At 51.4% G+C, this 20990-nt stretch overlaps 1 protein-coding gene across 2 annotated transcripts; it reads right to left on the bottom strand.

The window, feature by feature from the left end:
* Positions 1-1200: 1200 nt before the first annotated feature.
* Positions 1201-16286, bottom strand: LOC134401204 (TBC1 domain family member 20-like). 2 transcript variants are annotated; one of them, XM_063129948.1, is made up of 8 exons: positions 16226-16286; positions 14148-14336; positions 12832-12912; positions 11033-11219; positions 8158-8259; positions 7851-7992; positions 5235-5419; positions 1201-1314 (listed from the first exon to the last, which is right to left on the bottom strand). In XM_063129948.1, exons 1-8 carry the CDS (start codon positions 16278-16280, stop codon positions 1278-1280), a joined length of 978 nt encoding a protein of 325 aa, XP_062986018.1. In that variant the 5' UTR covers positions 16281-16286; the 3' UTR covers positions 1201-1277. The 2 variants fall into 2 exon arrangements, with proteins under 2 accessions (XP_062986018.1, XP_062986017.1); XM_063129947.1 differs by lacking the exon at positions 1201-1314 and adding an exon at positions 1607-3793.
* Positions 16287-20990: the final 4704 nt, after the last annotated feature.

Below are 20990 nucleotides of genomic sequence, written 5' to 3'. Positions count from 1 at the left end.
CTTGGTCCTCCCAGAGTGCAGGACATGGAATAACGGGCTCAAGTTACAGGAAGCCAGATTCTGGCTGGACATCAGGAAAAACTTCCTGACTGTTAGAGCAGTACAATGGAATCAGTTACCTAGGGAGGTTGTGGGCTCTTCCACACTAGAGGCCTTCAAGAGGCAGCTGGACAACCCTCTGTCAGGGATGCTTTAGGGTGGATTCCTGCATTGAGCAGGGGGTTGGACTCGATGGCCTTGGAGGCCCCTTCCAACTCTGCTATTCTATGATTCTATGAAGTTTTCCAAGGAAGACAGAGATATTATAGTAATGTTAATTGAACATACAGACCCAGGAATAGATCAAAAATATTTTTTAATACGCTTCAACAAAATACCCTTGAACCCAATAGAATCTGGGTTATTTTGTCTCCAAGGCAAGTCATGTGACTGAGAGGAGGGGCAGGGGCAGGACACTCTTCAGCAGGGGAGGGGAAGGGGCTGGACTCCCCTCTCCCAGAACTTCTTATGCACCATTCCAATCTACAAGGGTAAGAATTTGGGGATGGGATGGGATGGGATCCCAGCAGCTACTCAAGGGAGGGCAATCCCACCTTGAGTGAAGGCAGGATAAAAAAAGGTATAAATATGTCATAAATAAATATGCCGGCTTTGTTTCCACTGGCATCAGCTAGTCCATTTGGCAGTTCAGGGTCACCGACAGCAATGGCCCAGGCAAGCAATCATGCCAAGAAAACCCAACCAACCTGCCGGGAAATGGCCACAGCAGAGTTCATAGGAGCCAACGGGCCACTATTAGACCGTCTTAGAATCCAGGAACATAATCAAGGATGCAATGCAGGCCTGTAACTTCGGTTGCAACACACAATTCAAAACTGGTTTTTCAAAGCATATTCTAGTCGGCTTAGGCAGTGAATATATTGGTACTGTTTATTTGGGGTGTGTGGCTATGTGCCTGTTGTCATTTGTTTCCTAGTAAATAAAACCACCAATAAGAACAAACGAGAAGGATCTTGGAATTGTTGTAGATCACAAGCTGAACATGAGCCAACAGTGCAATATGGCTGCAAGAAAGGCCAATGCTATTTTGGGCTGCATTAATAGAGTATAGCTTCCAAATTACGTGAGGTCCTGGTTCCTCTCTATTCGGCCCTGGTTAGGCCTCATCTAGAGTATTGTGTCCAGTTCTGGGCTCCACAATTCAAGAAGGACGCAGACAAGCTGGAGCGTGTTCAGAGGAGGGCAACCAGGATGATCAGGGGTCTGGAAACAAAGCCCTATGAAGAGAGACTGAAAGAACTGGGCATGTTGAGCCTGGAGAAGAGAAGATGGAGGGGAGACATGAGAGCACTCTTCAAATACTTCAAAGGTTGTCCCACAGAGGAGGGCCAGGATCTCTTCTCGATCATCCCGGAGCGCAGGACACAGAATAACGGGCTCAAGTTAAAGGAAGCCAGATTCCAGCTGGAGATCAGGAAAAACTTCCTGACTGTTAGAGCAGTACGACAATGGAATCAGTTGCCTGGTGAGGTGGTGGGCTCTCCCACACTAGAGGCCTTCAAGAGGCAGCTGGACAACCCTCTGTCAGGGATGCTTTAGGGTGGATTCCTGCCTTGAGCAGGGGGTTGGACTCCATGGCCTCGTAGGCCCCTTCCAACTCTGCTATTCGATGATTCTAACTCTTGGCTTTTCTTGGTCATTCAGAGGTTCTGCTCTGGCTCTCCCAAGCCTTGCCTGACTGCCACAGCAGCCTTCCTGAAGTAGTGGACTACAACTCCCATGCTGAGAGCTGTAATCCAACATATCTGGCTGGTGCCCGCTTGAGCTACAGCATACTGAAGGTCTCGCTGCTTTCAACGGCCGTGGAGAACCCGGCGGCCGAAGCGTTCAGAGTCAATATCCCAGGGGAAGCAGAGGCAGAAGGGGAAATGACCACCTCTTTTGCGCAATTCAAAAGGTGTGGAACGAGGCACAGGCCGCCTACGGGGAGAGGAGGCCGACTGATACACGGGCTCAGTTCAGGCAACACATTTCTCTGTGGTGGTTTTAGAACTCCACGGTGGAGTTTTTACACCACCGTTGAGAAATGTGGTGCCTAGAGGGAAAACTACACCCCACGTTGGAGGGTGGTTTTTTTTTAGAAAACACTCCACCCTGAATATCCACACTGTGCAGAGGAGAGTTCCTGCACAACGGTTCTGTTGTTTGTTGTGTGGAGGGTTCCACGGAGTTCCCCGTTGGGTTGAGTGGACTTTTCCAATTAGCTACGGAGTTCTCTGGCACGAGCAGTGAAAGGAGGGAGTGCTACTGTAGGAGAGCCACAGGGATTGTTTTTTTACAGCAATGGCTGATGGGATACCATCAGGAGGACCAGGGGAGGAGAGAGGGCGGAGGAACTGTCAATCAAACGTCACGCTGCCTTTTACTCAACTCCACGGGAGCCCACAATCACACAATGGTGGAGTTAGGACATGTAGTGTGGGGAGTACCCCCTACAAACTCAACCCCTGAGTTTTCCCACTGCGTGGAGAAACGTGTTGTCTGAACTGAGCCAAAGTCAGACCCTCTTGCTCCCAACGGGCCACATGGACTGGGAACGCAGACACGGCTCTTTCCCAGGAATCCCGGCCCAGCTGGAGAGGCTGCCATGGATTGGGCCTGGGGTCTTCTGCCTGAAAAGCAGGTGCCCTGCCAGTGGTACGAGCCCTTCCTCATGCTCAACAGGAACGCTTTCCCGTGTTCCCGGCCTCATCCCCCTAGGTGCCTGCCTTAATGCGCATGGCATGCACCCGCCCCAAATGCAGGCCGTTTGCTCCCTTCCCAGCAGCAGCCAAGGGCCCACGTGCTTCTCCAGCCCAGAGATTCTCACCTGGGACATGTACACAGTTTGCTCCTGCTAAGCCAGCCCAAGAGGTACATAAGAACATCAGAAGTGCCCTGAGGCTGGATCACACCACGGGTCCATCTAGTCCAGCACTCTGTTCACACAGCGGCCAACCAGCCATCGGCCAGGGACCCACAAAGCAGGACACGGTGCAACAGCACCCTCCTGCCCATGTTCCCCAGCAACTAGTGCACACAGGCTAGCACGGACCCTTCCCAGCAGCGTTCAGAGAGAAGCCATCCATTGCTTGCAGTCCCCATGAAGACAGGCACACAGGCAGACACGCAGGGCTCGGGGGAGGCAGTGGTGTGCTGAGGTCCGAAGCAGTTGGCAGCCGCAGCGCCTTAGTACACAAGGAGCTCCATCTGCAGGCGGAGATTCACAGGTGCTCCACAAGAGCCAGGAGCCTTAAGCAAATACATGCAGTCAGCCACACAGTTTTCCTTCTCCAGCAGCCACAACTGGCCACTGGCCTGTGTCTTGGCTACCTCTTGCCCTTTCAAGCATTCCAGGAAATCTGGACTCTTTCCATCACCCCAGAGGATCCCAGAGTTGGACGGGGCCTGGGGGCCATTACTCCAACCCCCCCAACCCCCTGTCCGGCGCAGGAAACCCAAAGCGAGAACATCCCCGGCTAATCCTCCGGCGCTTCGGGGCTAGAAGAGCTGCAGGAGGAAGTCGGGGGCCCACTCTAAGGCCGTGTGAGTGACAGCCAGTGCAGCGGCCCCCAGGGTGGCTGTGATCCCCCAGACCGCTGCCTTCACCAAGGGGCTGTGTTCTGCTGGGGGAAGGAGCCCACCTGCCCCCGCCTTGCTGGGGGCCGAGTGCAGTTGCTGCTGGCGCAGGACAGCATCCGGGCGCTGGCATGAAGCAGCCTGCTGGAACTCTGAGAATGAGCCAATGGTGATGCTGAGGGAGGAGAGAGAAAAACGGGTGAAGGAGCAAAAAAACCCAGATCCCAGCAGGCCAGACTCTTCGCCTAGGGCCATTGCACACTTGCACAGACTACATCTCCCAGCATGCAATCCTGTACTGAGTGAAGGCTGCTCATTCTCTGCCAGGGCCCAGCGCCTCCAGAAATCGCACATTTAGATTTGGGCAAAGAGGACTCGCTTCACATTAAAACACTGGGGCCTCAGGTTTATCCTGGGATCCTCCAGGGTTCGCCCCTGCCTGAGCACTGGATCCCCTGTGTGTCACCTAGATGAACAGGTTTGACCCCTGGACGATCCAGGGATAAACCTTAGGTCTAGCTGTGGCCTGGGTCTCAGTCTAGCCCTTGCTTTAAGGCATTTTCCACCCCCACTTTTGGCAAAGGCTCATCTTGCGTTCCTTCGTGTTCTGTCCAGGGGTGCAGAAACGTCCCCTTAAGCTTGTGTGCGGACGGGGTCCAGCCCTTAGTGAGCAACCAGAAATTTGATGGCGCTTACAAAACAGAATTAAAAAAGGGAAGGAAGGAAGGGTACCCTGAAAGGGGATCACCGAATAGCAAAGAAGTTAGGTGGGCACACAGGACTATCAGCACAAATTAATGATGAACAGAAAGGAAAGGAACCTCTCGTGCAAGTACTGAGTCATTACTGACTCTTGGAGGGACGCCAGCTTTCGCTGACGTTTTCTTGGCAGGCCTTATAGTGGGGTGGTTTGCCGTTGCCTTCCCCAGCCGTTATTACCTTTCCCCCAGCTAGCTGGGTACTCATTTTACCAAGCTTGGGAGGATGGAAGGCTGAGTCGACCGGAGCTGGCTGCCTGAGAACCAGCTTCCGCTGGGATCGATCTCAGGCCGTGGGGAGAGGAGAGAGAGAGAGACAGAAACAGATGGAGCAGAACAACAGACAGCAGGAACTTTCCACGTATGAGAAGGCTTTTCTGGAATGAAGTCCAAACTTGCAAAAAAAAACCACCCAGAAATGGGAGCCCAAGGCAGAGAGCAGACAGCGGGGCCCTTCTTGCCTGAACATCAGTAGAAGCTTGTGCAGAAACCAGATCAGGTTTGGTGACATCCTTACTCTTACATATTACAGGTGAGGGGCTTTGTGGAGCTTTCAGCTGTCCATCATGTTAAGGGGGCAGAAAGAACCTCAGAAAAGGTTGGGGAAAACTCACCCCTCACCCACCCACCCAATTCTCCACTGTAGTGGCCACGTGGAACAGAGGACAGGGAGGGCAAAGAATTGCAGCCAGCGCAGCAAAGAGGTCCTTCCCTGGGGAGATGCCGAGGCAAATGGGAGGGAGGCGGAAGGCAAGGGCCTTGGGCAAGTAGGGGACCCCCCACCCAACACCCTCCCCCCCACACACAGAGGGATCACGCTTCCCCCTCCCTACATGGCCCCAGACTGACCCCACTCACCTCTTGTGGTGCTGAAGGGCCGCCTGCTTGGCCAGCTCGGTGTGGGGGAGACGCTGGAAGAGCTGATGGGCTCGGAGGACGAGGGTCTCGTAGGGCAGGTCTTGAGGGATCCGGGACAGGAGCTGGTGTATGCTCGGCATGTCACAGTCGCAGGCCAGCACCTCCTCTTCACGGTAGAGGACAATCTAGGTTGGCAAGAACGGGGGCATGGATGACAGACGCCTCTCCGTGGGTCATAGAATCATAGAAGAGCAGAGTTGGAAGGGGCCCACAAGGCCATCGAGTCCAACCCCCTGCTCAAGCAGGAATCCACCCTAAAGCATCCCTGACAGGTGGTTGTCCAGCTGCCTCTTGAAGGCCTCTAGGGTGGGAGAGCCCACAACCTCCCTAGGGAACTGGTTCCATTGTCGTACTGCTCTAACAGTCAGGACGTTTTTCCTGATGTCCAGCCGGAATCTGGCTTCCTGTAACTTGAGCCCGTTATTCCGTGTCCTGCACTCTGGAAGGATCAAGAAGAGAGCCTGGCCCTCCCTGCGCCCTCCCCCCTCTGCCTGTGGCTCTCCCAGCAAAGCAAAGATCCTGCAGGAACTTGCTCTCTCTCAGCCATTCGCTGCCTCTCCTTTTCCCCAAACATAGAATCATAGAATAGCAGAGTTGGAAAGGGCCTAAAAGGCCACCGAGTCCAACCCCCTGCTCAATGCAGGAATCCACCCTAAAGCACATATCAACACAGCGTTGGCCTTTATTTAGTTATTACATTTTCTGGCACGGGATCATCTGCATCGGCCTCCTGCAATCTGGCCTCCTCCAGATGGGTTGGACCCATCATGCCCAGCCTGCATGTCCAGCTGGGGATGGAGGGAGTTGTAGTCCAACCCTTCCAGAGGGTGCCAGGTTGCAGGAGACTCGTCTGCACTGACTTGTCAGCAATGGCTCCCCAGGGTTTCTTTCCCAGCCCTACTTGGAGATGAACCTGGGATGTCTTTTAAAGGACAAAACGCTCCGGACACTGAACTGGCCTGCCAGCCTGCGTTTGGATCCCAGCCCTGACGTCACTCGCAGCTACACCAAAGAGCCCCAAGCAACCATGGAATGGCAGTGGAGGCGGGGAGGAAGGACCTCCCCATCCTTTCCCCAATGCTATTTAATATTTACATGAAACCGCTGGGAGAGATCACCCGGAGGCATGGGGGTGCGGGGTGCTATCAGTATGCTGATGACACCCAAATATACTTCTCTATGCCTTCAACAACAGCGTCAGCTAAGGACAGTGTATCTCCTCTGAATGAATGCTTAGTGGCGGTAATGGGCTGGATGAGGAAAAACAAACCAAAGCTGAAATCCAGACAAGGCGGAGGTGCTCGCTGTCAAAGGCCGCAACCTGGGTTTGGAGGTGTGTCAACCGGTTCTGGTTGGAGTTACACTCCCCTTGAAAGACTCTGTTTGCAGCTTGGGGGTGGTTCTGGATCCGTCGCTCCAAATGACAGCCCAGATAGATGCGACAGCCAGGAGTGCCTACTATCAGCTTCGGCTGATACGGCAGCTGCACCCCTTCTAGAGTCGGAAGACCTAAAGACAGTAGTGCACGCACTGGTAACCTCAAGGGTTGACTTCTGCAATGCGCGCTACATGGAGCTACCTTTGTGCCTAGTCCAGAAACTTCAATTAGTCCAAAATATGGCAGCCAGGCTGGTCACTGGTACACCTAGGGGTGACCACATTACACCAGTTTTAAAATCTCTTCACTGGCTGCTGATTAGTTTCCGGGCAAAGTACAAAGTGTTGGTTATTACCTTTAAAGCCCTATCAGTGGTTCTCAACCTTCCTAATGCCGCGACCCTTTAATACAGTTCCTCATGTTGTGGTGACCCCCAACCATAAAATTATTTTCGTTCTTCTCTACACGATCCATTGTCATGGGATGGTTTGCTAATGAAAATAATACATAACAATAGCTTTAATAATACAAAAGATGATACATGACATAGTTCAGTCAATACAGTTTCCTAAGACCATCGGAAATATGTGTTTTCCAATGGTCTTAGGCGACCCCTGTGAAAGGGTCGTTCGACCCCCAAAGGGGTCCCGACCCACAGGTTGAGAACTGCTGCCCCACATGGTTTGGGTCCAGGCTACCTGTGGGATCGCCTTCCCCCGTACAATCCGCCCCACACACTCAGGTCCTCTGGGAAGAATCTACTTCAGCTAGGAAAAACTAGATAAACAACTGTTACCCAGAGGACCTTTTCTTCTGCTGCCCCCAGATTGTGGAACGGGCTGCCGGAGGAGATTCGTCAACTTGACAGTCTTTTAGAGTTTAAAAAAGCCATAAAAACTGATCTATTCCGGCAGGCCTACCCAGTGAAATTTTAGAATGTTTTAAGGATGTTTTAAAGATGTTTTAATCATGTGTGGTATGTTTTTAATCACTTTTTAACGTGTATTTTATATCATGTTTTTATACTGTTTGTTTTATACTTTGAATGGTTTTAGTTTTTGTGAACTGCCCAGACAGCACTGGCTATTGGGCGGTATAGAAATGCAAATAATAATAATAATAATAATAATAATAATAATAATACAGCTCCAAGAGTATAACAGCCCCAGATGCATTACCGCAGCGGCAAAGTAGACCGCCATGAGCGGATGGGAGGCCAGGAAGAAGTCATAGAGGCGCAGGATGTGGTGGAAGTTGGTGAGGACGTGGCCATACCAGGTGATCAGCCAGCTCAGGGCGAAGATTGTCCCCACCTCGGCTCTGCAACCAAAAGTGGAGCCACCAATGAGAAGCCCCCTCACTCAAGCTGCCCACTCCAACTCTGCCAAGGCCCCAAATCCCTTGTACCTACTGCAGCCTGACTGACCCGGCAGCAGGCACACGCCTGGACCCTCCCTCCCTCCCATCCCGTGGGACAGCGGGTACCTTTGCATGAAGTCGTGGAGCCGAGGGCTCTCCCGCTGCAGTATGGGCATGAGGTAGTTGAGGATGTGCTTGGTGCTGTCCATGGTGGGGTCCATGAAGTCCCTAGAAGAGGCAGGGGAGCTGGGAGGGCGGACAGTATGACCCTCTGCAGAGAAGAAGACTCACCCTGCAGGGAACTTTGTCACGCACTGGATGGTGCAGGCTGGCCACTGGTGTCTAGGTGAGCTTGCACACAAACCAACACCTACTCCACCCCACACACACCTCCAGGCTTTGCATGAAGTCAATTCGACAAAGTGCCCCATGACATTCTGATTAACAAACTAGCTAAAAGTGGGCTAGATGGAACAACTATTAGGTGGATCCACAGTTGGCTACAGAATCGGACTCAAAGAGTACTTATCAATGGAACCTTCTCAAACTGGGGAGAGGCAACGAGTGGGGTGACGCAGGGCTCAGTCCTGGGCCCAGTGCTCGTCAACATTTTTATTACTGATTTGGACGAGGTGGTGCAGGGAACGCTCATCAAATTTGCAGATGACACAAAATTGGATGGGATAGCTAATACCCTGGAAGACAGAAACAAACTTCAAAGTGATCTTGATAGGCTGGAGTGCTGGGCTGAAAACAACAGAATGAAATTTAATAGGGATAAATGTCAAGTTCTACATTTAGGAAATAGAAACCAAATGCACAGTTACAAGATGGGGGATATTTGGCTCAGCAATACTACAAAAGAGAAGGATCTTGGAATTGTTGTAGATCACAAGCTGAATATGAGCCAACAGTGCAATATGGCTACAAGAAAGGCAAATGCTATTTTGGGCTGCATTAATAGAAGTAGAGCTTCCAAATGACGTGAGGTCCTGGTTCCTCTCTATTCGGCCCTGGTTAGGCCTCATCTAGAGTATTGCGTCCAGTTCTGGGCTCCATAATTCAAGAAGGACGCAGACAAGCTGGAGCGTGTTCAGAGGAGGGCAACCAGGATGATCAGGGGTCTGGAAACAAAGCCCTATGAAGAGAGACTGAAAGAACTGGGCGGGTTTAGCCTGGAGAAGAGAAGATTGAGGGGAGACATGATAGCACTCTTCAAATACTTAAAAGGTTGTCACACAGAGGAGGGCCAGGATCTCTTCTCGATCCTCCCAGAGTGCAGGGCACGGAATAACGGGCTCAAGTTAAAGGAAGCCAGATTCCAGCTGAACATGAGGAAAAACTTCCTGACTGTTAGAGCAGTACGACAATAGAATCTGTTACCTAGGGAGGTTGTGGGCTCTCCCACACTAGAGGCCTTCAAGAGGCAGCTGGACAACCATCTGTCAGGGATGCTTTAGGGTGGATTCCTGCATTGAGCAGGGGGTTGGATTCTATGGCCTTGTAGGCCCCTTCCAACTCTGCTCTTCTATGATTCTATGAATTTAGCCTTTAAATTCTGGAGGCAACTGAACAATGGTTATGATGCTTGTGAGCTTCCTAGGGTCGTCTGTCTAGCATTGTTGGAAGCAATGTTGGAGAGGCGGGTTTGGACCATGTGGGCCACGAAAGGGAGGGTTACAGAGCTGTCCGGATATCCTTGGACTACAGGTGAGCTGCCCACCGGGCAAAGCAGTACTATGCTTCCAGGGGCTAGAATCATAGAATAGTAGAGTTGGAAGGGTCCTCTAAGGCCATCGAGTCCAACCCCCTGCTCAATGCAGGAATCCACCCTAAAACATTCAAGAGACAGCTGTCTCTTGAATGCCTCTGCTCTAACGGTCAGGAAGTATTTCCAGAAGTCCAGCCAGAATCTGACTTCCTGTAACTTGAGCCCGTTATTCCGTGTCCTGCACTCTGGGAGGATTGAGAAGAGATCCTGGCCCTCCTCTGTGGGACAACCTTTTAAGTATTTGAAGAGGGCTATCATGTCTCCCCTCCATCTTCTCTTCTCCAGGCTAAACATGCCCAGTTCTTTCAGTCTCTCTTCATAGGGCTATGTTTCTAGACCCCTGATCATCCTGGTTGCCCTCCTCTGAACACGCTCTAGCTTGTCTGCGTCCTTCTTGAATTGTGGAGCCCAGAACTGGACACAATACTCTAGATGAGGCCTAACCAGGTCCAAATAGAGAGGAACCAGGACCTCACGTCATTTGGAAACTATACTTCTATTAATGCAGCCCAAAATAGCATTTGCCTTTCTTGCAGCCATATCGCACTGTGGGCTAATATTCAGCTTGTGATCAACAACAATTCCAAGATCCTTCTCGTTTGTAGTATTGCTGAGCCAAGTGTCCCCCATCTTGTAACTGTGTATTTGGTTTCTATTCCCTAGATGTAGAACTTGGCATTTATCCCTATTCAATTTCATTCTGTTGTTTTCAGCCCAGCACTCCAGCCTATCAATTTATTTATTTATTTATTTATTTAATTACATTTATATACCGCCCCACAGCCGAAGCTCTCTGGGCGGTTTACAACATTTAAAAATAGTAAACATTAAAAGTATACAATTTAAAAACAACAACAACACACACACACATAAAAACAGTATAAAAACAACAGTATCCATTTAAAAACAACAATTGGGGGATATTTGGCTTCACTTTGAAGTTTGTTTCTGTCTTCCAGGGTATTAGCTGTCCCACCCAATTTTGTGTCATCTGCAAATTTGATAAGTGTTCCCTGTACCTCCTCGTCCAAATCATTAATACAAATGTTGAAGAGCACTGGGCCCAGGATGATCATCCAAAGGCCATGCTGGAGCTAAACAGGTCTGGGCCTGGTCAGCGCCTGGATGGGAGACCCTTTGGGGACGCTGCCTTGAGCTCCTTCAACCCACTCACCACCGTTCCCTACAGCAACACAGTTTCCTGGCCCTAGCTAGGTTCTGGCGGCCTACCTGAGGTGGAGGGTAGAGAGCCTCTCCAGCAGAGCAATGGACATGCGCTCGCCTGAGACAAGCAGCAGCGTCACGGCGATGTCATGGTAGCCCTGGTAGTAGTGCAGCTCAGGGTGGGCTCTCAGCACCTGCAGGATGACGCCTATCAACTGCTCCTGCAGGATTTCGCGCTGCTCTTCGTGCATGCCTGTGCCGGAGTGGGGAGAGGCCGTCAGAGGCACAAACTGCAACCCCACGGCTGTGCCATCCGTCCACCCCCCACTTAAGAGCCGTTGTTCTGCAGAACCCAGCCACAATGGTACGGTTTCTAAAAAGAGAAGTGCTGGAGCTCACAGGCCTGGAAGCCTCAATCCTGTTTATACAATCATGCTGAATGCACTCTGCACATGCTCAGAGGGGTGTGTGACAGTGGTAGATACTATCTGTGGCAATTGGTCTAGGAAAGGAACCCTGCTAGGAGGGAAAGCTTGGTTCCTGCATTTTCCTCTTTGTCCATGCTGGGAGTCTTTCAGCTCCCTACAAAGCCTCATCGGAGTCAGGGATGGGAAAGCATCTTTTCAAGGACAGTGAGGCCTAGTGGGAGCTCCTCCTATGAAGAAGGGAGGGGGAATACCTAAGGAGGCCAGGAACGGCTATAGGAGTGAGCCTCCCTCTTCCTGGACTAAGATGCAGAAACAATAGACCTTGAACAGGTCAAAGCCCTTTGCAGTATTTATAGGATTTGCCCTCACGACCACACTGCCAAGGTCATGTTTAGTAGGTGACCATATGGAAAAAGAGGACAGGGCTCCTGCATCTTTAACAGTTGTATAGAAAAGGGAATTTCAATGTGTTATTTGTACACTTATTATACACACAGAGGAGGGCCAGGATCTCTTCTCGATCCTCCCAGAGTGCAGGACACGGAATAACGGGCTCAAGTTAAAGGAAGCCGGATTCCAGCTGGACATCAGGAAAAACTTCCTGACTGTTAGAACAATAACACAATAATTCCTATATCATTTACTTAAAGTACATACAAATCTAAAATATAGCCCAACAAAATCACACTAACACACTTTAGTATATTTGACACATTTGGCAATAACATCAGTATATAACATATATTCACAGATATAATGAAAATAAGGTTTGTTCTTATTATATTTTGTTCTTTCCAGCATTGTAAGTTGATATTGACAGGATTTTGCAATATATTTCCCGTTTTCACTGCTCAAGCTTCATTGGAATAAACACCATATCAGGTTAAAACCGTCTAGTATAGCTCCTGCAGCTTTAACTGTTGTGATGGAGACAGCATTTCATAGAATCATAGAATAGCAGAGTTGGAAGGGGCCTGCAAGGCCATCGAGTCCAACCCCCTGCTCAAGGCAAGAATCCACCCTACAGCATCCCTGGCAGATGGCTGTCCAGCTGCCTCTTGAAGGCCTCTAGTGTGGGAGAGCCCACAACCTCCCTAGGTAACTGATTCCATTGTCATACTGCTCTAACAGTCAGGAAGTTTTTCCTGATGTTCAGCTGGAATCTGGCTTCCTTTAACTTGAGCCCGTTACTTGAGTAGAGTTGGAAGGGGCCTCTAAGGCCATCAAGTCCAACCCCCTGCACAAGGCAGGAATCCACCTTTCGGGGGACCACAAGAGGGGACCGTCCCTTCACTGAACACAGCACACAGTTTGCTCTGAATGACACAGCAGCGCCTGTGTCCTGTGGCAGATTCAAGGGGAGTTTTGCCGGTGCTCCTCTTTTACATGGTGGCTCTTCCACGCTGCCCTCCTCTTCTCCTCCCTTCTCTTCCTCACCTGGGGGGAAGCGGCGAGTGGAGCGACGCACATCCAGAAGGACCTGATTATAATCTCTGTGGTTCTGACGCACGTCCCGGCCTGGGGGAGAAATAAGGAACTGGGCTGTAACGGGAGGCATGCAGAAAGGAGATGGAAACATGACCAGCAGTGGGCCCATGGGCCTGCCTGCTGCTTTGCCTGAACCCCAGGGGACTCTACAAGACTCCTTGCTGGGGTGGGACACTTACGAAAGGCCAAAAAGCGGGAAGGGCATCACCCAAAAAGAGGACGCAGATTTGCATACAAGTTGCATATACTAATGTACATGCATAGATGCAAAATTAGAAATTATTATTACGATTTAAATAGAAATTAAGCAAATCTCACCATTGTGCGGAAGACTGCCACCAGGTGGTAACTGGTGGACCACAGCTCTGGTGGTTTCTTTATCTTTAAGCAGACTTGGGCTGGGCAGAAGGTGGTTCTCCAGATGTTTTGGACTCCAAGAAGCCCCTGCCAGCCAGGCCAATGGTGAGGAGTGCTGGGAGTTGAAGTCCCAAACATCTGGCGATCTACTTTCTGCTTCGCCTTGAAACAGAGGACACTTTCAAATAGAGGACCGTCCTCTGTAAAAAAAGGAAAGGGGAAAAAAAAGAAACATGGCCAGCCGATCCCTTGCCACACAGAAACTTCCTCAGGCCCAGTTTTCACCTGTGCCAGATAACCAGTGTCTTGATTTATGACAGAAGGGCTGTGCCTTCAAAAAACCCCTGGTCCTCCACAGAGGTGCCAAGGGACTCTTGAGGACAGCTCCCCACCCCCTGCCCTGGCCACACATGCACTTTTCTCTCAAATACCCCAGTATGCCAGCAGCAACAGACACCAGGAATCCTAGCCTTTCCCCCACCCCATCCACCTGGCGGGGGTCAAGAACCACATTAGATTTCCACAGCTGATGTTCACGTTTAGATCCAGGCTAACACAAACAATATAATTAACGATGCTGGACAGACTGCCACTCACCCTAGGAATAGACCAGCCTTCCCCAACCTGGTGCCCCCCAGATGTGTTGGACAACTCCATGAATTCTTGCCCTTTGGCAATGCTGGCTAGGGTTAATGGGAGGTGTAGTCCAATACATCTGGAAGATACACGGTTGGGAAAAGCTGGTCTATCCAGATAAATGCAGCCTTGTGTGTTGGGCACTACCAGATGTTTGGCAAACCCTAGAGGTTTTGCAGTTTGGGCCAGCAGGACTGGAAAACTAGGTGCTTTTTAGGGGGCCCCACCCCCCACATGGGGCAGCGAGTTCCTGCCCCTGGAAGAAGCCCTACCTGGCTTGGGGGGGAGGCTGTAGACATTCACGCCCAGCAGCTTAGGCCACACCTTCCTGCGGACCTCATCCGTAAGAAGCCCCCCCTGGCTAAACGCTGCCCCCCGAAGGCTCTCCACATCTACAGGGTCTCTGGTGAGGGCCCGGTGGATCAGCAGCCGCTTCTGCTTCTTCTGCGACCCGGGCAGCTCTGCAGGAAGGAGGGGGCTGGTGTCAGAGGCTGCGGCAAGGGTCCCACCCAACCCTTTAAAAAGTTGCAAGCAGAGGAGCCTTCCCAGAGGTGGCCCCCCAGCCTGCTGCATCCCTTTAGTCCCCACCGGAATGTCGGCTCATCTGTCCTTTCGCTACTGCTGTTTCCGTGCCCCCCTCTCCCCCTTTCCTCTACAGTAAATGGCAGCTAGTGGATAGTGGGAGCTGTAGTCCAACACATCTAGAGGACACCAAGTTGGGGGAGGGCTGTTCCAGAGGCATGCTGACCCCTGGGCATCTGCTGAAGGAGGCATTTGGCAGACAGAGATCCATCTCACGTCCCCCACAGGCAGCTTGATGCTGAGGAAGACGCACAGCGCACGCAACGCACCGAGCGCTGCCCGCGGGCGGCTGCTCTCTCTGCAGAGGCCTCCTGCTCCATCTCCAACATGAGCTCGAGGCCAGAATGTCAAGACCACGGCCCCCACTGTGCGTCACAGGCGCCTCTGCCCAACAGCCGTCACAGCGCTTGCATTGCCCACTTCCAAGGGACAAGGGGCCGTGCACAGCCCTCCCACAGGGCGTCCCCCCATGCCTATTGAACAAACCTTGCGTTGTGTTTCATGATTTGATAATAATGACATCCTACCACCGCTGGCAAGATGTACGCTAGCCTTCCCCCGCTGCTGGGCTGCAATGCCCATCATTCACAGCCACCGGACCTAGCAGCTGCCCCCCCCCTCTCAGTTTGCCCACTCCAGCTGTCAGAGGCAATAAGCCTATGTACACCAGGTGCTGGGGAACATGGGTGGGAGGGTGCTGCTGCACGTGACCTGTTTGTGGGTCCCTGATTGACGGCTGGTGGGCCAATGTGAGAACCAGAGCGCTGGGTCGGATCCAGCCTCAGCGGCCTGTCTAGATAGGGCTGGGAAAGCGCCCTGCCTGAATCCCTGCCGCCAGTGAGTGCAGATGTAGGGCAGCCTTAAGAACATAAGAAGAGTGCTTCTCCACTCTCCGACTGCCCTTCTGTGTTGGGACTACAACTCCCACAATCCTGAGCCAGTAAGGCCAAGGGCCAGGTGACGGAAGGCTGATGGGAATCCTCCAAAGCCAGATGGGCCAGTGCTGTGCCTTGTAATGAGGGAGGGAGGAAGGGGGGGAGCTCTTTCAGAAGCGCAAGGGGGGGCGGTATTCCACTGGTGGGTGGAGTCAAAGGCAAAAAGGGGGTGGGGGCAAAATACAAACGTAAAGGAGCATATTGTAGTTCATGGGCACAATCCTATACATGCTTAGACATTAAAAAAAAGAAAAAAGAAGTCCTACAACTCCCAGCGTGCCCCAGTGAACCGTGCTGGGAATTGTAGGGGCTTCTTTCGATCTGAACACGCCTGCATCGACGTGCTCACTCTTCGTACGGCCGGTGGTCACGAAGCCTTCGGAGAGGCTTCTCCACCATTTAGGGCGGGGAGGAATTGCGCGGAAGGCAGGGAGCCACCAACGCACCCGGGATCATCGAGGGAAAGGGGGCTGCCGGTGGGGCCCACCTGTGGAAGAGCCCCCCAACCCCGGCCCTGCTCCGCCGCCCAGCAGCGCCAGGCTGGCCGGGCGCGTTTGTCCATATTAGGGGGCCCGGGAGGAGGGAGACGCGGGTCCCGGGCCGCCGGGGTTGCAACGTAGCCGCTGGGCTGGTTGCAACGCAGAGCCCGGAGGAGGTCTCCGCTGCCGCCGCCCTTCTACGGGGGTCGCCCCTCCACGCCAGGAGGGCGATGGGCGTCGTCGCGGGGGGCTGTCCGGACAACCTGGGGCGGCGGCGGACGAGTGGCGCGCCCCGGGTAGTCCGGACAGCCCCCCGCGACGACGCCCATCGCGGCCCCCGCCCGCCCCTCTCACCTCCGGCTGCCCCGGGGCTGGGCTGCCGCTGCCCGCGTCTCCGGCTCGCGCTCATCGCCCCGACGGCCCCTTGCCCGAGCGTGGGAAGAACCGCTCGCCTCCGCCCGCCTCCCCGCCGTTCCTATTGGAGCCGCCGAGGCCGCCCGGGCCGTCCATTGGATCGTGAACCCTTCCGTCTTGGCCGCCCTCGGCTTCTCGGGACTTGTAGTTCTGGCGGCCTGGGTGCCACGACGGAGCAGCCGCTGCGGGAGGAGGAGGAGGAGGAGCGGCAGCGCCGGGAAGGCGTCCCGAGAAGGAAGGCAACGGGCATCATGCTGAGCCGCCCGGGAAGGCCTCCTGGCGCCCGGCCCGTGTCGAAGGGCCACGACGGCGCAGGGGAGTCGCGACGGCCCGCAGCCCTGCGCGCTCCTGGCGGCCACGGGGCGCTTTGGTGAAGGTGGAGCCACGAATCATAGAATCGCAGAGTTGGAAGGGGCCTACAAGGCCATCGAGTCCAACCCCCTGCTCAAGGCAGGAATCCATCCTAAAGATGCTTGTCCAGCTGCCTCTTGAAGGCCTCTAGTGTGGGAGAACCCACCACCTCTCTAGGTCACTGGTTCCATTGTCCTACTGCTCTAACAGTCAGGAAGTTTTTCCTGATGTGAGCCCGTTATTCCGTGTCCTGCACTCTGGGAGGACCGAGAAGAGATCCTGGCCCTCCTCTGTGGGACAACCTTTGAAGTATTTGAAGAGGGCTCTCATGTCTCCCCTCAATCTGCTCTTCTCCAGGCTAAACATGCTCACTTCTTTCAGTCTCTCTTCATAGGGTTTGGTTTCCAGATCCCTGATCATCTCCGGGGCCGTTTGCTTAAAAACAGCCGAGGATCGGCACAAAACCGTCCCAGGTTCAAGGAAGGGGCGGTACAAAACTGCAGCAGCAAATGAGACAAAGTGAGATACATGCAACACACATGCGCGCACGCACACATTTATTCCTACTCGCTGCTTGCTGTTCTTTAACTAGTTGCTGATCTATAAGACAAAAACTTCCTGACTGTTAGAGCAGTACGACAATGGAACCTGTTACCTGAGGAGGTCATGGGCTCTCCCACCCTAAAGGCCTTCAAGAGGCAGCTGGACAACCATCTGTCAGGGATGCTTTAGGGTGGATTCCTGCACTGAGCAGGGGGTTGGACTCGATGGCCTTGTAGGCCCCTTCCAACTCTGCTATTCTATGATTCTAGGACATCATTCCTAAACACCATACAGCAATAGAAAACGTATCTCTTTATGGAATGTTTTTCAGCAATGATTACAAATACCGCAGAATTGGAAGAGACGTATCTGTCTAAATACCTCTCAGTTGTGCTTATTTTGTTTAAAATTTCTCACTATCTCATACGGCCCTTTACCCAAGAACCTCAGGCTGCAAGCGCAGGGTTAATGCATAATATGTTCCCCAGCAAACGGTTCCCAAATTATGGGTGGGCCGCAGATGCCTGGTCTCTTTGCCTTTCTGAAGTGACACCGCTGCCACCCATCTTCCTTATCTTCTGATATAGGCGGCTATGGAAGGCATGACTGGGCAAAGTTACAAGGGACTCAGGACTATGGGCCCTCTATGGCCCTGTTCAGACAACACACCAAAACCATGATGGTTAAGAGTTTTGAGCTAAACACAGCTTAGCGTGTCATGTGAACCATTCCTAACCATGGTGGCTACATAATCCCGGTTTAAACACGCACACTAACCACTTGCTGCAAAACGGTTAGCAGCTTAAGCATGGCGTGGTGTATAGTCTGAACGGGCCCACTGTTTTCTCCCAATAATTTGAGCACTGCCAACAACCCTGTGAGCTAGGTTAGGCTGAGGTGGTGACCGGTGCAAGTGGTTGAATGGGGGATGTGAAACCAGGTCTCCTCAGCCTAAGTCCAACAGTCTCAACCCTTTGCTACATTGGCTTATGATAGTCCCTAATCTTAGACCTACGACCACCTCCCTGCAAATTAAAGCAATTTTTGTCCTGCTCTGTGCAGCTGGTTTGAACAATTCCACTCCCTCTTTTTCTAATATCCAGTTAAATATTTGTGATCTGTTCTTTCCATTAATTTTTGTTAGCCATTAATTTAATTTTGTTAGCTAAATTTCTTCGGCATTCCATAGTTTGACTTCTAGACTTTCCACACATGCTTGTGAATATAAGGGTAGTTTAAGGGTGCTCTTGGATCCAGAACTGTCACTTGAGGCACAGGTGAACTCAATGGCAAAGAGCACCTTTTATCAGCTTATATCTGGACAGAGATAGCCTAGCTACAGTGATACATGCTCTGATAACCTCTCGTTTGGATTACTGCGTTATACGTGGGGCTGCCTTTGAATAATGGTTGGGAAACTTCAGCTGGTACAAAACAGGGCAGCATGGTTACTAACAGGGACTGGCTGGTGAGATCACATTACGCCAGTCCTTTTATAACTTCATTGGCTGCTAGTCCAGGTCTGGGCCTGATTCAAAGTGCTGGTATTGACATTCAAAGCCCTAAATGGTTTGGGGCCAGGTTATTTGAAGGAACGCCTCCTCCTATATGTACCTGCCTGGACCCTAAGGTCATCCTCAGGGGTCCTTCTCTGTGAGCCCCTGCCAAAGGAAGTGAGGCAGGTGCCTACTAGGAGGAGGGCCTTCTCTGCTATGGCACCCCGGCTGTGGAATGAGCTCCCCAGAGAGGTCCGCCTGGCGCCTACACTGTACTGCTTTCGTCGCCAGCTGAAGACCTTTTTATTCTCTCAGTATTTTAACACTTAATTTTAACAAATTTAAATTTTACTGTTCTAACTCTGTATTTTAATCTTATATCAATTTTTGCTGCGTGGTTGTATCCTGGTTGTGCTTTTTATACTGTATTTTGTATTTGAGTTTTTAACCTGTTGGTTGTTTTATTATGGTTTTAATTTTTGTGAACTGCCCAGAGAGCTTCAGCTATTTGGCGGTATAAAAATGTAATAAATAAATAAATAAATAAATAAATAAAATATAAGCCCCAATGAACTCTATGGCACTTACTTCTGAGTAAGCTGCATAGAATCATAGAATCATAGAATAGCAGAGTTGGAAGGGGCCTACAAGGCCATCGAGTCCAAACCCCTGCTCAAGGCAGGAATCCACCCTAAAGCATCCCCGACAGATGCTTGTCCAGCTGCCTCTTGAAGGCCTCTAGTGTGGGAGAGCCCACAACCTCCCTCGGTAACTGATTCCATTGTCGCATTGCTCTAACAGTCAGGAAGTTTTTCCTGATGTCCAGCTGGAATCTGGCTTCCTTTAACTTGAGCCCATTATTCCGTGTCCTGCACTCTGGGAGGATCGAGAAGAGATCCTGGCCCTCCTCTGTGTGACAACCTTTTAAGTATTTAAAGAGTGCTCTCATGTCTCCCCTCCATCTTCTCTTCTCCAGGCTAAACATGCCCAGTTCTTTCAGTTCTTTCTTTCAAGCTTCTTTCATCACAGAATCATAGGGTTGGAAGGATCCAGATTTAGCTATGCACATTGAAATCAATGATGCACACTGGAATCAATGAGACTTTAAGGCTGCAATCCTATGCACACTTTCCTGGGAGTAAGCCCCATTAAACATAATGGGACTTACTTTTGAATAGACATGCGTAGTATTGCACCCTTAGTCATGACTCATCCCATTGATTACAATAGGTCTACTATTTTAAGATACAAAGTCTTGGATCCAATCCATAGTTGTCACTGTCTTCATATAAATGGATGAAAGGTAAGGAAGAAAGAGGTGTGGTTGATCCTCCAATCCAATGAACACAATTCCCTCTTTACCCTCCCTGGCCTCTTGTGTTTAAAAACTCGTTTTTAATGAGTCAACATTGGCCCCAACTGAGCCATGCAGAAATCTCTTGTTCTAGATATTCTTTGGCTTTCAGTTCAATGGGCTCAAATAAAAGGAAGCCAGATTCCAACTGGACATCAGGAAAAACTTCCTGACTGTTAGAGCAGTATGACAATGGAATCAGTTACCTAGGGAGGTTGTGGGCTCTCCCACACTAGAGGCCTTCAAGATGCAGCTGGACAACCACCTGTCCGGGATGCTTTAGGGTGGATTCCTGCTTTGAGCAGGGGGTTGGACTCGATGGCCTTGTAGGCCCCTTCCAACTCTGCTATTCTATGATTCTATGATTCAGTTGCAGGACATATAGGCATGTGGGAGAGACGTGATCCGGTCACTACTAGCTTCCTTTTGAGGACTGACTCTGCACCTTCTTGAGCAACAATCACCACCATTGCTCAAAAGCTCATCTGTTTCCTCTGCTTGTGAAACTTTCCCCTTGAAACGGCAGGAGGGCGTCACATCCCTCCATCAACCGCACCTTTCTGAGCATAACTGTGTGACAGTAAAGGATTTCCTGAATTTTCACCCGTGCAGAAAACTGCATAATGCATCCTTGTCCTTCATTTCTTTTTTGCACCACACTTGGTTTCATCACGGGTGTCATGCCGGGGCAGGAAAAGGAGCTGTTGCTTGTGAGGGCCCGATCACAGTTCTGCAGCCTCACATTAGCAGAAAAGAGTTCTTAAATCCAAGGTGGGAAAAGGCTCCTCAGCCCTGAAAGTCAGCGAAGAAAGAAAGAAAGAAATTGAATGGGGGACTTACAGCTGAGTAAATATGCTCAGGATCACGTGGCATCAGGTGTTGAGATGAAGAAATCCAGCAGGCACAGAAACCCCACTTTTGGGAAAAGGTGGGAGGGCCTGTGAAGTGCAGAGACTTTTGC

The sequence above is a fragment of the Elgaria multicarinata genome, chromosome 7, assembly GCF_023053635.1.
Source record: "Elgaria multicarinata webbii isolate HBS135686 ecotype San Diego chromosome 7, rElgMul1.1.pri, whole genome shotgun sequence".
Taxonomy (NCBI): Eukaryota; Metazoa; Chordata; class Lepidosauria; order Squamata; family Anguidae; genus Elgaria; species Elgaria multicarinata.
The sequence above is the reverse complement of the archived record's forward strand: the minus strand, read 5'-3'. Positions and strand labels throughout refer to the sequence as shown.

Coding starts and splice junctions, on each gene's coding strand:
- LOC134401204 (XM_063129947.1), bottom strand. CDS start 16,280: ATGAGCGCGAGCCGGAGACGCGGGCAGCGGCAGCCCAGCCCCGGGGCA. Junction 14,337..16,225: donor CAGCCCCGGGGCAGCCGGAG/GTGAGAGGGGCG, acceptor TCCTTCCTGCAG/AGCTGCCCGGGTCGCAGAAG. Junction 7,993..8,157: donor CTCCACGACTTCATGCAAAG/GTACCCGCTGTC, acceptor TTTTGGTTGCAG/AGCCGAGGTGGGGACAATCT.